The sequence below is a fragment of the Anser anser genome, assembly GCF_964211835.1.
Source record: "Anser anser genome assembly, chromosome: 19".
NCBI classification, from domain to species: domain Eukaryota; kingdom Metazoa; phylum Chordata; class Aves; order Anseriformes; family Anatidae; genus Anser; species Anser anser.
The window spans coordinates 7031266-7043821 of record NC_139740.1 but is presented as its reverse complement, the minus strand read 5'-3'; the positions used below and the strand labels follow the sequence as shown (position 1 = coordinate 7043821).

Genomic DNA, 12556 nt, shown 5'->3' with positions numbered 1-12556 from the left:
ACAAGAGTAGCCCCTCTCAGGCACAGACAAAGGTAAAGCTGGTCATAGCACAAAAAGGCACAGGGGGCAGTACCTAGCTTCTGCTTATTTGCAGATTCGATGATTCGATGATTGCAGATTCAATATATTTCCACGTGGGGCTCTTATATCCATGCATACACACACAACTGTATGTAAGCAAAAATATACAAAGGACAACTTATGCCTTTGATAACTTTTAAGAATATCTGAACTGTATTTTGAATTGTCCTCACTTAAATTTATCCTCTTTCTTGCATACGATCTTCAGTACATTCTGAGAGTTGTTTTGGTTTAATATCTTAGGATATTTCTAATGAAAATTTTTGCAAGATGCACAATACTGTCATTTTAACCTAGCCGTGTGCTATCTCGAGTGGATCACTTCAAATAAATATGCAGTTCTCTGACTGCATAAACATATTACTTCAAAGAAACCCTTCCTTTGCTACCATCTTGTCTCCAGAGGTAACCCCTGAAGACTAACACCGGTTTTGAAATTCCATTTTCACAATCTGAAGGACTCAGAACAGAGAACTTTCCTCTGCAAGGTGTTAATTATTTGAATAGCATTAATGACATCACTGTACATGAACAGTTTTAAAAACATATGTAATTATCCAAAAGTCAGCTTACTGGGGGAAAAAGGAAAACAAACAAAAACGCTAAAAAAAAGACACCTCCACTAAAATTCAGAAATTTGCATTGTCGGTTTCATGGGTGAAGGTTTAAATATGGATGAAGTAAGTTGAAAGCAAGAAAATTATAAAACAGCTACGTTAGACTGGCTGTGTACAAATCTCTTTAAAGATTTCTCTATCTGGAGCACACATTATTTTATAAAAATAGATACCCTCAACTATTAAAATATTTGACCAGAGAAAGGAACGCAAGACTATTTTTATACAGACATTACAGTAAGTTTGAATTATTTCAAAACATCAAAGACAAAAACGATGGAAATAAGAGGAGTGGAACAAATCCCACTTGGAGAAAAGTACAGTTAAAAAGTCAATATTTAGCCACAACCAAGACGAAACAAAAACTTGGGCACAAAATCAGATGAAGAATTTTAAAGAGCATTGCAAGATTAGATTTCTTTTGAGAAGTCTGTGGTCGTGACATAGAGCAGGGCTTCTAGTGACATTTATTTAAATACCTCCCCCCTAAACGCTTTTCTTTCTTTTTTTTTCTTCCCATTTTCATTCCTTGCTGCTTGTCTACAATGGCACCTTGGTTTTGATTAGAAAAATTCCTATACTCTTTTCGGATGCTCAAAAACCTTGTCTTTGGAACACAGCTAAAGGTAGACTAATTCTTCCCAGCCACCCTGAATGTTAACATCTTTAACCAATCCAGCTTTACGAGAACATCATAAAAATCCAGGATACTCTCCGTGCTTGAGACCTGAAGTACGGAAGAGAACCGTTTCTTCATAAAAGACAACAAACAGAAGACAGAGAAACAGCATCAGCCTGGATTCATACAACTGTTAAAAAACATCTGCTGCCAAGAGATATGGTTCATAGAAAAGAAACAGATGCTTAGTGTCTAAACAAGAACAAAGACTGACTAACAGTAACAGAAGACAAATAGGAGAAGAAAGGTTAGCAAAAAGACACGGAGCTCTCAAATGGCTGAATTAAATGAAGGTGCTAACTAACCGTGGAACACCTGACAAAATAAATATGGATCAACAAGCTCAGGTTCCAGAGCTTTATTGACCAGATATTGTTTAAAGCTTTTCTTACACTCATCGTGCAGCCAGCCAAATTCCTCTCTGGTCCTACTTTTAAAACATTTTCTATTGCAAAAAGGTATAGTCAACTGGTTTCACTTAGATACGCAGTTTTCCAGATTTGCTCATTGGGACCTGCTGCAAGCACATTTCAGTTATTCTCACATACGCTGGTGCAGCACTGGCAAAAAGACCATAAAAGGCAACAGAAATTTACAGAAACAGAAAATCCCTTGCCTGTATCATGTCTATAAAGAATTAAAAATAAGGTATTTGAACTTAAGGTAACAGCGTTGTTAACTGTTAAGAACACTGCCTTAGAGTAAATGAATGCATTCATACTGTGACACAAATACAGGATTTCTCTCTCTAATGCACAATTACGCAGCAATCAACCTAGACAGCATTCAGCAATAATGGAACTGGTATAACGTAGCTTATAAAACTATTTTCATACCTGGACCAAGCAGCGGGGACCGGTTCGGCTGGGCACTTGACTGGTGCGATGGCTGAGGTTCAACCATGTTTGTGTTGATAATGGTGCTAGTGGTGGTGGTATTGGTTGTGGTACTGCTCTGAATTATAGGATTATTTCTATCCCACATGTTTACAGTCTTGTTGTTGTTGTAATTTGGATCGCCCCAAGCTGAGGTACCATCATCGATTTCCATCTTGCGGCGAATGGACGGTGGAGATGGCTCTTCCCAGCCAGTTGCCTCACAGTTCTCTTTTTGTTTGGCTGGCACTGGCCCACCAACCCACCCTGACCCCGTCTGTTTTACAGAAGCAGCTCCTCCCCAGTTACTCACATTGTTGTCCTGGGGTTTATTAGCCCAATTTTGTTGGGGGCCTGCCTTTAACGATTCCCCCCAACTTGTACCTGTATTAGCCTTGCTGTTTGTGCCATTTCCCCACCCACTGGTCCCAGACCTCGTGGAATCATTCCAACCAGACCCTGACCTATTGTCAGAGTCCCATCCAGATCCATTCTTCTTCCCATCACCCAAGTGTCCAGGAACAGATGACGAATCTGTCCAATCTCCACCTCCTGAAGTCCAGCTTGGATTTGACTTCTGTCCATCTCCCCAGTTTTGAGTTTTGGGTTTCTGAGGTTCACCCCAGGTAGGTGATTTGTCCTCCTGATTTGCGGTCCCACTCCAAGCGTGGCCGCTTTTGGCAGCAGCAGCATTATTAACAGTAGTAGAGCTTGCTGACTCTCCCCATCCCCCTGGGCCATTTGGTGCTTTGTTGTTATTGTCTCCCCAGCCTGTATTTGTTGGAACAGCTGCAGGTGGAGAGTTGACCCACCCAGATACTGAAGAGGTATTTGTACTGTTCATGATGGACCCATCGTTCTTCCCCCCTGAGTTTGAAGATTGAGTAGCTGCACAACCCCAGGCCTCCGTTCCATTGTCATTCTTTCGTTCAGACCTTGGGGACTCTTCAAATTCCCAGGCAGTGTTTTGCTTTACAGGGGTCTGTCCCCACCCTGTATTGGACAGGACCCTGGGGTCAAGGTCATTTCTTGGCAACTGAACTTGCCCTTGGTCTATCATCCCTTTATCTCTCCTCCTGCCTTCTCCAGCCCCCTCCCTCCCAGTACTGCCTTCGTTTTGACTTCCACCGCTGTCGTTACTTCCTTCGCTAGCTGTGGTGCCAGATGCTGCAGCTTTGGCCCAAGAGTTCATTTGTTCATTGCCCTGCTGCATGGCAGGATTCGGACTGGTAACACTAGAGCCATCCCACCCCGTTGATCCTTTCCCGTTGATGTCACTATTGGAATGCTGGTTTGGGGGCTTGCCCCATTCTCCGTTTACACCGTTACTGGCGTTACGGTTGGGGTGGCCCCAAGCTCCAGAATGCATGCTACCAACACCGCTGTTGCCACCGCCCCTGCCCCACGCTAGTACCCCAGGGCCAGAAGGAGGCCCTGAATCCCAAGCACTCGCTCCATTTCCTTCCTTTTGCACAGCACTGCTGGATCCATTTTGTTTAGCACTTAATGCTGAGTTCACAGTGTCTCCATTCCCCTGACTGAACCCAGAATTGCTGTTTCCTGTGGCAGGATTACCGGGGGACATCCCCCATACTGAACTGCCCATTCCTTCACCACTGCCCCCACTGACTTGAGAAACTGATGTTCCATTAGCACCAGGAAGGCCTTGCAGGTGGGGCGGGATGATGGCCCCCATACCAACAGCCATCCCCCAGTTCGGCAGTCCATTTGTCTGCATTGCATTGATAGGGTTTGGTGAAGAGTTCATGGGGTTAGTGTTATTTGGTCCATCAGTGTTAAGGTTCTGAGGTTGTACGCTGAAAGACACATTCTGAGAAGTGGACGTTTGTGGTTCTGTGCTCTCTTGCGGCAGCAAGTTTCCCCAAGCACCTAAGGTGCCTGTTGGGTTCCCATTCTGGTTGCCCATGTTCTGACCTATGGCACTGACTGGACTGCAAATACTGGAAGGGTTGCCTGCTCCCACAGTTCCTTCATGTCCGAGTACAGGCCAGGCAGCTGGATTGGCATTAGGGTTAAGGTTAAGATTAATGCCAGCATTTGAGTTGGAAGCACCCCAGCAGTTTTGACTTCTACCATCTCCAATCATGTTGTCCATCTTTCCATCCCCACCGCTGGCAGAGCAGTGAGCTAGGCCAGAGCTGGAGCCTGCAGCCACCCCCCACACCCTGGCCGAGTTTCCGTTACCGTTTGCTCCACCAGCTCCAAGGGCACTCTGGTTAGAAGTGCTTTGGACGAGTGCTCCGTTGGCGCCATTATTGCCATTAGTTTTCTTTGTATGTCCAGTGAAGTTGCCTTGGGCACTCCCTGTAGCCATGCTACTGTTCTCTGAGCCACAGTTGGAGGCAGAGTCAGTGTCTGTAGTACATTCTGAGGCAGATTCAGTCTCAGCTCCTGTGATGGAAGGCCACGCTTCCTTGTCAGTCCTGTCTATTATCACTTTATCCCAGCTGCAGTTGCCTTCACTCCTGAAAGTGGGCTGCTGTCCCCAGTGGGAATTTTCATAATGGTCTCCCAATCCACTGTGACTGAGATCTGAAAGGATCCGATAAGGTTGAAAATGAGTCCACTGTTCAAGTACCACAAAAACACGCTCTTAAGTACTGTTTTACATCGCCAGCTGTAACACTGAGCTCTGCATTGAAGTCTAGACCATGCTAAAATTTGGAGCACATTTTCTAATATAATACAGTAATTTTTTCTACTACAACAAACTACCACGCTCATATTTAGTTTTGTTGGTTTTTTTTTAATCTGACAAAACTCTCAATTAAAATAATGGAATAATTCCGTTCTAGAACAGAGCAGTAAAAATATTTTGCATCTCTTGGTATACTAGTTAAAATAATAAACACAATAAATATGGATAGCAAATACACTAAACCTACATGAAAAATCTAAAAAGCAAATTTGGAAAAAACATAGAAGATCTGTGAGTCTCATCATTTTACTCAGTTTTCATTCTTCAGAGAAACAAAGAACATCCAATAAAAATAAATGTCTGCCTACCATTAGACATTATATGCACACGCCTCCCCCCCCCCCCCCAATTAATTTAGGTTTTCAACCCTTCCTGTAAATAAAGGAACAAATACTAACAGCCATCTTCGTTATACAGCATCAATTATACATTTAAACACCATTACTATAACTTACATTTTAGCAGAGAACACAGGCATTTCTTAATAACAGCTTTGTTAACAAACTTCGCTCTTAAAGGATTTACAAGGGGTTTAAACATGCTTTTTAACTTGCACATACAGCCCTAATTCCAACCCCCAAACCAGTGAAAACTAATGTTATACTACACATATTCAGAAGACGGTCTATTCAGAGCACCTCCCACATCATCAAATGTAGGTGCTAATCCAAACAATTTTTTAAAAGCTCTCGAACCTCTAATTGCTTGCTAGGGCGCAAAGTTAAACAGAAAGACACAACCATTCTCATGCTAAGAACTCAAGCTTAGTCAAGTTTTTGCTTTTACTTTCTATCCCAATTGCTCTCTACAAAGGATTTTTAGTACAGATTACTCCTTTTAGTTTCTTTTGATGGGAATTTTATTACAAGGGATTCAGTCTGATCCCAGGCATACATACTGGAGGCCATCTGCAGAACAATTCTTCTAACTGGCTATCTAAAGAAGGGAGAAAACTGCGTATACATATACATTACAAATTTCAGATGTCAATTATTTTTACTTGCTGTAAATCTGCAGAAACATGACTTATTTTTATGATCAATTAGTCTAGATTAGATTTGAATAAGAAGTGCATGACTGTTTTGAGGGTAAGATGTATACAACAAACCTCCCAAATAAGCCGCTAACAGTGGATGACTAATATACGCTGATTTGAATCACAAATATTTTGGTGTGATTAGCTCCTCTAACTGCTTCCAATTAAAGGTATTCCAACACTGAAAAAATGGTTCCAAGAATAGAAAAAGCGCTCTCTCTTTGACAAAGTCTCATTATTCACACATTTCACCTGTGGCTGTGCAAGCAAGAGCAGTGATTACTCAGTTGCCTCATGCAGATTATCAATATGAAGGAAGAACACACTAAACCAGGACAGATTGCATCTTCTTTTTTTTTTAATCAATTGAAACAAAAGTATGCATGATAAAGAAAGGAAGGGAAAACAGTCTTAGCTCATTACCTGTCTTCTCATGCTGCCAGGAAAAGCCTAGTGTTTCACAGAAAGAGCTAAATAACTGGCATTTGTACGACAAATCCTACAGAGAATATGAACCAGCCACTTGGACTGACCTGGATTCCTGCCCCTACATGCGATGGCTAGAAAGGAAGAAAGCATCACGTTACTCCTGGACAAAACTGACTGGTTACAGAGCTGAGGAAGAAGGTTGAAAATTTACCTGATAATCTAGGTTTGCTACACAGGTGTTAAACAGAGACCAGAATCCCAGATAAGACACGGAAGGTGAAAGGAAGCCTGTGAAATGACTTAAAATGGGTCAACAGGGTCAGAAATATGAGCCAAACAGTATTCTTAGCAGAGCACAAATGAACAAAGGAAAAAAGCTGCAGCAGCCAAGGCCAGAAGATAAGAAGTTGAGGTAACCAAGGAATCAGATAAGAGGAGTTGTGTGAGATTTTTTCAACACAGTGGGTGGTGAGATTCAGCAGTACGTTTCAGACATGTCAAAAAGATTTAAAAGTGCTTTGAAATATACAGTTTCAATAAAAGGGTCTTGTCAAAGCCGAAACCTCAGGTACACATGTGAGTGCCTGGGAGAACAACGGTGCTGCCCAAGGCAAGCGAGAGTCTCTGTGCAGGGCAGGTTTATGCAGAAAGGTCAACAGCACAGTGCAGGATGGCTCGATACTCACCGAGGTGGCACAAAGACCAACAAGATGAGATCGAAGGCAGCTGCTTGATTAACCTTTTATTTTTTAAACAATGATGGTAGTTAAAGCAATGCTAAAGTATGAAGGCATTTAAGTGATAGAACGTAAAGGGAAGGGGTGGGAACAGAAGAGGAAGATGACAAAACTCTGGAAGATTCAAAGGAGCAAAACCATTCTTTATATGAGATAGTGGGATTTTGCAGAGCTGCCAGAGAGCAAACAAACAAACAAAATTACGATGTGGAAGAACTATACAGACCAACAGATGGCCCTATTAAAATTTAGCAAATGGCCAGGTACCTGAGCTTGGCTAAGCCCATCACTCCAGCCAGCATCACACAAACACGTTTGGCTCAGGAAGCAGCATCCACGCAGCTCAAACGCCCTTTGCTTTTCAAGGGTTTGCAATAGTTGCTCCCTTCTAACAGCGTTGTTCCTTTTACTGAGATTCAGATTATGCCCTCAACAGTAACAACTGACTAATCTGAAAGTGGTTACTCTGATAAGGATTAAAATAATTCTGTCAGATGACATAAAATAAGCAGGCACTCCCGTTAACAGCAGTGTACCTGTGTTGCTCGGTCCCTGATCTGGAGTCAGCAGTATCGTGCTGGCAGCTTTCACAAGTAATGTGCTCAAAAAGCCAAACAAAACCTAAATCCAATCCCTTCCAGTATAACCTCTACAGCAATATGACCATCAAGTTAAAAACAACAACAACAAAACTGAAAAACGTACTCAAAGGTAGTTTCTTGCAGACTCAAGACAGAAGTTGCCCCCCAAAGCTCCTTCAGTTACCAGCATTAGGTATTTCACTTTAGCTTCTGGGGTCTGAATCTCCACCTTGATTTTCTTGTGTGTTAAAACGTGACAGTGGCTACCACCTAGCTAACAACCTGTCTAAACAAATGACCTGCAAGAGCTCCTTGGAAATATCTTTCTTCAAGCCTCAGACAGGAGGAGTTTTTCAGAGACAATCGCTTCACAGTCTCCGAATAGGTACTGGAACAACTGCTTCTAACACCAAAAAGCTGCTGCTATAAAACTAGTAAGAAACAGGGCAGATTAAAAATAAAAATCACAAAACAAACATGCAGCTGCAAGAACTGTGACTCTACTGCTAGGCAGATAACAGACTTCAACCACAGACTGATCCTGAAGAAAGTAATTTTTTGTATTTTTGTCTCTAGAAATAAATAACCAAAAGATATTTTTCCATTTTCTCCAGACTAAAAGTAGTTCACTTCTCTAAAATAAATAACCATAGAGTAGCAAAGTCCTACCTAATCCATAAGGATTTTACACAAATAGAAAAAATGATGAAAGGAAAATATTTTTATATGATTAAATCTAGGGGAAATTTTTTGTTTGTTTGGGGTTTCTTTTGAACATAGGAATTCCTTCCAACTCTCTAGGAAACTGAGTCTTCATAAAAATTGCCAATATTTTATTTTATAAGCTGTTAAGACTGAAACGGGAAAACCATTAAAGTGTCAGTTCTTAAGAATCAGTTCCTCTTTATTCATGCACAGATCTGAAATAGAGCACTGCAGTCTACCAGAAGCATTTCTATCCTTCTTATGAGCAAAGATTTTAAACAAAGCATTAGGAACAGGAACCACAGGTATTTTATGTCAGCAAATTGTAGTGCTGGTACACCACAAAGTCAAATTGATTTTTAAATTAATACTTCGTGTTTGAAAAACTTAATAATGCATCTTTTACAAAATACAGTTCCCTTGATTAAAAAAAAATCTCCAGCAATCAAGAAGGAAAAATTAATCTAATACTGAGATTAACAACTCAAATTTGTTTTAAACACACAACTTCTGTCAAATTGCAAGCATATGGGTTACCTGAGAAATGTAAAGCTTTTTCAGGTAGATCAGTGTTACCAATAAGCATGAGCGTGTTTTTTTTTTCCCCTAAATAATACAACAAGGTGGGAGGAGATTGCTGGTGCTAAGCACTGCAGCCAGCATGCTTTACAAATTTTCAGTTGTTATTAAAAATAGAAAATGTTTTTAGCTGTGTTTGATAATATAAATAATTAATTGCAAAATCAGGTTAATGTTTACACAGATTACAAATGTAAAGTATGAGTAGACTGAAATGTGAGGAACTGTTGCATGCATGCATTTCTTTGAAAAGCAAAACACTTGGCCTGCACAAAGGCAAACACTTTGATCCTCCTCTAAAAACGCTGTTTATGATAATATTCCTTTTCATTTTTTTCAGCTAAGTTAAAAGTAATTGTATCTTCATAACTTCCATTACTCTAATTAGTTTGAACAGTATGCAGTAAAATTATGCATCCTCAACTATAACATTCAGCTGATTTACAAACCAAAGTATGGAGAGGGTGCGAAATGGCAAAGCCTGGGATAAATTTTTAATGACAGCCATATGATAAGTATTAGATTTGATTTAAAATCAGATGAACAAAACAGACTACCCCCTTCTTATTACCGGTTTTATTTTTCAATTCATTTTAGTCAGCGTAACAACCACCAGATTCATTGGCTCGTTCTGCTCTGCACAAATGACAGCTTACAGACGGTGTTGTTCTTTGCTTTGACATGCGGGAGAGAAAAAAAATCCCCGAGGCTTGTGACAGTCCGACTGGGGATTGTAATCATCACACAAAGTTTAGTGATTCTGAGTAGGAAGTCAAGAAAAAAGGACAAATTGCTTTCTTCATCTGAAATAAATAGTTTAATTTTCAATTCAAGTTAATGGGAGATGACCTTTAAAACAGACTACAAATGAATTTTTCTAATTCCGAGTTTAACAGGAATTGCCAGAAATATGTTAAGCGTTAGATCAAATGTAGGCTAAATTTATAAAAGAAAGAAAAAATGACACAGGCATCTATTCTGAAGAATGAAATATAACGAAGTAGAAAACCTGTCAATTGTAGTGCTAACATTTAAGGTTACCTGCCACATTCAGCTCTATGCATTCACTGTCTGAGGTTGAGGACAAATCTGGAAACTGTCATCTATTTGAAGTAACTTACAAAGCTAACTTACAAGTCTCCTATGTGTTATGAAGCTGAAATCTTGAAAAGCATACATAATCTGGAAAAATAGACAAAAGATGGAAGCATGGAATAAAACAGCTTTATTTTAAAACTAAGCCACGGTTAAGTACACGAGTGGGAAAGCCTGTTATCCCGTTTTAATTTTCTGCACTACGACATTAAAATGCAGCTCATTTCCTCTGATGCTGAAACCCTTTAAATGCATTAAGAAAACAAGCACAAAATACGCAACATTCGCATTACTAGCAGAGACTGCACTAAACGCTAGCTCTTCGAGACAAAGCCGCAGCAGCAAACACCAAGTCGTTTCGTTTTTCTGCTCGCTGCAATGGATCTTTAGCAGGCAGCTCGCTGCGAAGACGCCATTTTATCAAACCTGAAATGCAGCCAAAAGCTTAGGACGCTGCGCTGCTGCTCTCTCTCTGAAATGTTATGTAATAAATTGATTTAACAGAAGCAGATGCTATTTTCTCAGGGTTAGGGTTACTTTTTTTTTTTTTTCCTCCCCCTTTGGCTCTAAAAAGGGCTGATGGGTAATAAAATACCTGAAGAAAGGAGCCGCCCAACCATCCTAGGAGACGCTACATTGTGTGCAGAGCTGTTCCCGCTCCTGCATCTACGTTCTCCGGGGCTCTGTGCTTCAATATGTCGGCTGTGCACAGTGTGAGCCTCATCCTGTAGAGCTGCCAAGAAAATCTCTCCGTGCAGTGAGCGCCCAGACAACCTGCGCGCCGGGCCGGGCCTCAGCGCCGCTGGCTCGGGCCGTGCCCTCGGCAGGCTCAGCCTCCCGGCCCCTCGCTCGGCTGCGGGGCCAGCTACCAGCCGAGCCGCAGTTCTAAGCTTTGATTATCTAATTGCAGCTGACACTAAACCGATCTTCCTTCCTCTTTAAATTCTCGCCACTGTCACAAAACATTTTCACTTCGGGACCCAGCTACAATTAGCGCCCCGGCCGCTTTTCTTCGGGTTTTGAAAGTCAGCCAAAAGCGCGGGCGCGTGGTGCTGAGGCGCTGCGCCGCTGCCTCCCGCCGCCATCCTCCTCCTCGCCATCCTCCTCCTCCTCACCACCCTCCTCCTCCTCCTCGCCATCTTCCTCCTCCTCCTCCTTCTCCTCCTCCTCTCAGGCGCTGGGGAGCGCGCAGAGCGGCAGCGCTCAGAACAAGTCCCATATGTGTATTGGCCCGCTGCCAGATGCTTAATTACTTCCCTGCCTCTATCTCGAAGAGATCTAGGCAGCCAACAGGAGAGCATATTAATCAGGGCCCTGGCTGTTTATAAACGTAGGCAACAACTGCCCCAGACAACACGTCGCTCTGCCTCCTGCGGTAGGGGGAGATCTCCAAAGCCACCCGGAGATCCTCACCCGTGCAAACACACCGTGAGCAGAAAGGGAACAGCCTCACACTGCCGGGCCCTACGCAACACCGCAAATTATGCATGAGCACACGCGGAGAACTTTTATCAGGGCGCACACAAAGATCTCCAAGGATAATTTATACACAGCCTTCCAGTATGTCTAGTACGCTCTTCACAACTACTTCCCCTCCTCATTTCCCTTCTCTTCCTCCGGTCTGTCCCAAATACATACTAATTACACAGCAAACGCAGCACGTTTTAAATTTGCTGTTTCAATTCTTGTCAGGTGTTCATCCCAACAGCTTTCTCCTTTCGCGCGGGACTGTACGCAGCCGATGTCTCTTTAAAGGTTTGGCTGCGCTCTCCGAATCGCTGCCACTTCACCACCACGGCACAATCACTGCTGCTATTCTTGGCTCCAGAACTGTTCCACTGAAGTACTCCTGAAAATAGTCGGTTTCCCTCTGAAGACATTTACTCCCCGCTTCTTTGCAATAGTGTCTGAATGCTGGATGGACTCAAATCTCTTTTTAAAAACAAGAGAGACACAAAAATGAAATCTTCTGCTTGTTTTTGCTACCATTCAGAAAACTCTTCCACATGTAATTGGGAACTAAGCTTGAGAGTCAATAACTTCAAAGGCCAACACGTTGTGGATCGTTATATTCCTTTAATACCAACTATAGGTGATGGAAATTTTCATTAGTTAAAATATGTCAAAAATGGAAGAGAACAGAAGGCATGTTCCCACGGCCCTTGTAATTTTCTTAAAAATACAGTAAAAAATTTCTGAAATCTCCTTCAACTTATGGAGGAGGTGCTCATAGACAACATCTAATGAATGTGGCCGTGTTTGCTGGGCTGGGACACCCAAGGAGGCAATGCATGACCCCAGGCAGGACCCCCAGAGCCCACACCCAAGTCTGGGGGCAAAGCATTGCGGCTGCCCTTCCCTGCCTGCCCCATCTCCAACCACCTCTGCAGGGCACGTGTCCGATAAACCTGAAATCCTTATAG

At 42.2% G+C, this 12556-nt stretch overlaps 1 protein-coding gene across 19 annotated transcripts in view; it reads right to left on the bottom strand.

The window, feature by feature from the left end:
* Nucleotides 1–12556, bottom strand: part of TNRC6C (trinucleotide repeat containing adaptor 6C) — a 298323-nt gene that overhangs the window by 35871 nt on the left and 249896 nt on the right. For 18 of the 19 annotated variants that reach the window (XM_083804806.1, XM_083804794.1, XM_083804795.1 and 15 more), the window contains one exon: nucleotides 2214–4805. In XM_083804806.1, the coding sequence (XP_083660932.1) occupies nucleotides 2214–4805 (2592 nt within the window). Of the gene's footprint in view, nucleotides 1–2213; nucleotides 4806–10728; nucleotides 11264–12556 lie in introns of those variants that run through there. The other variant, XM_083804804.1, reaches the window with a different exon arrangement.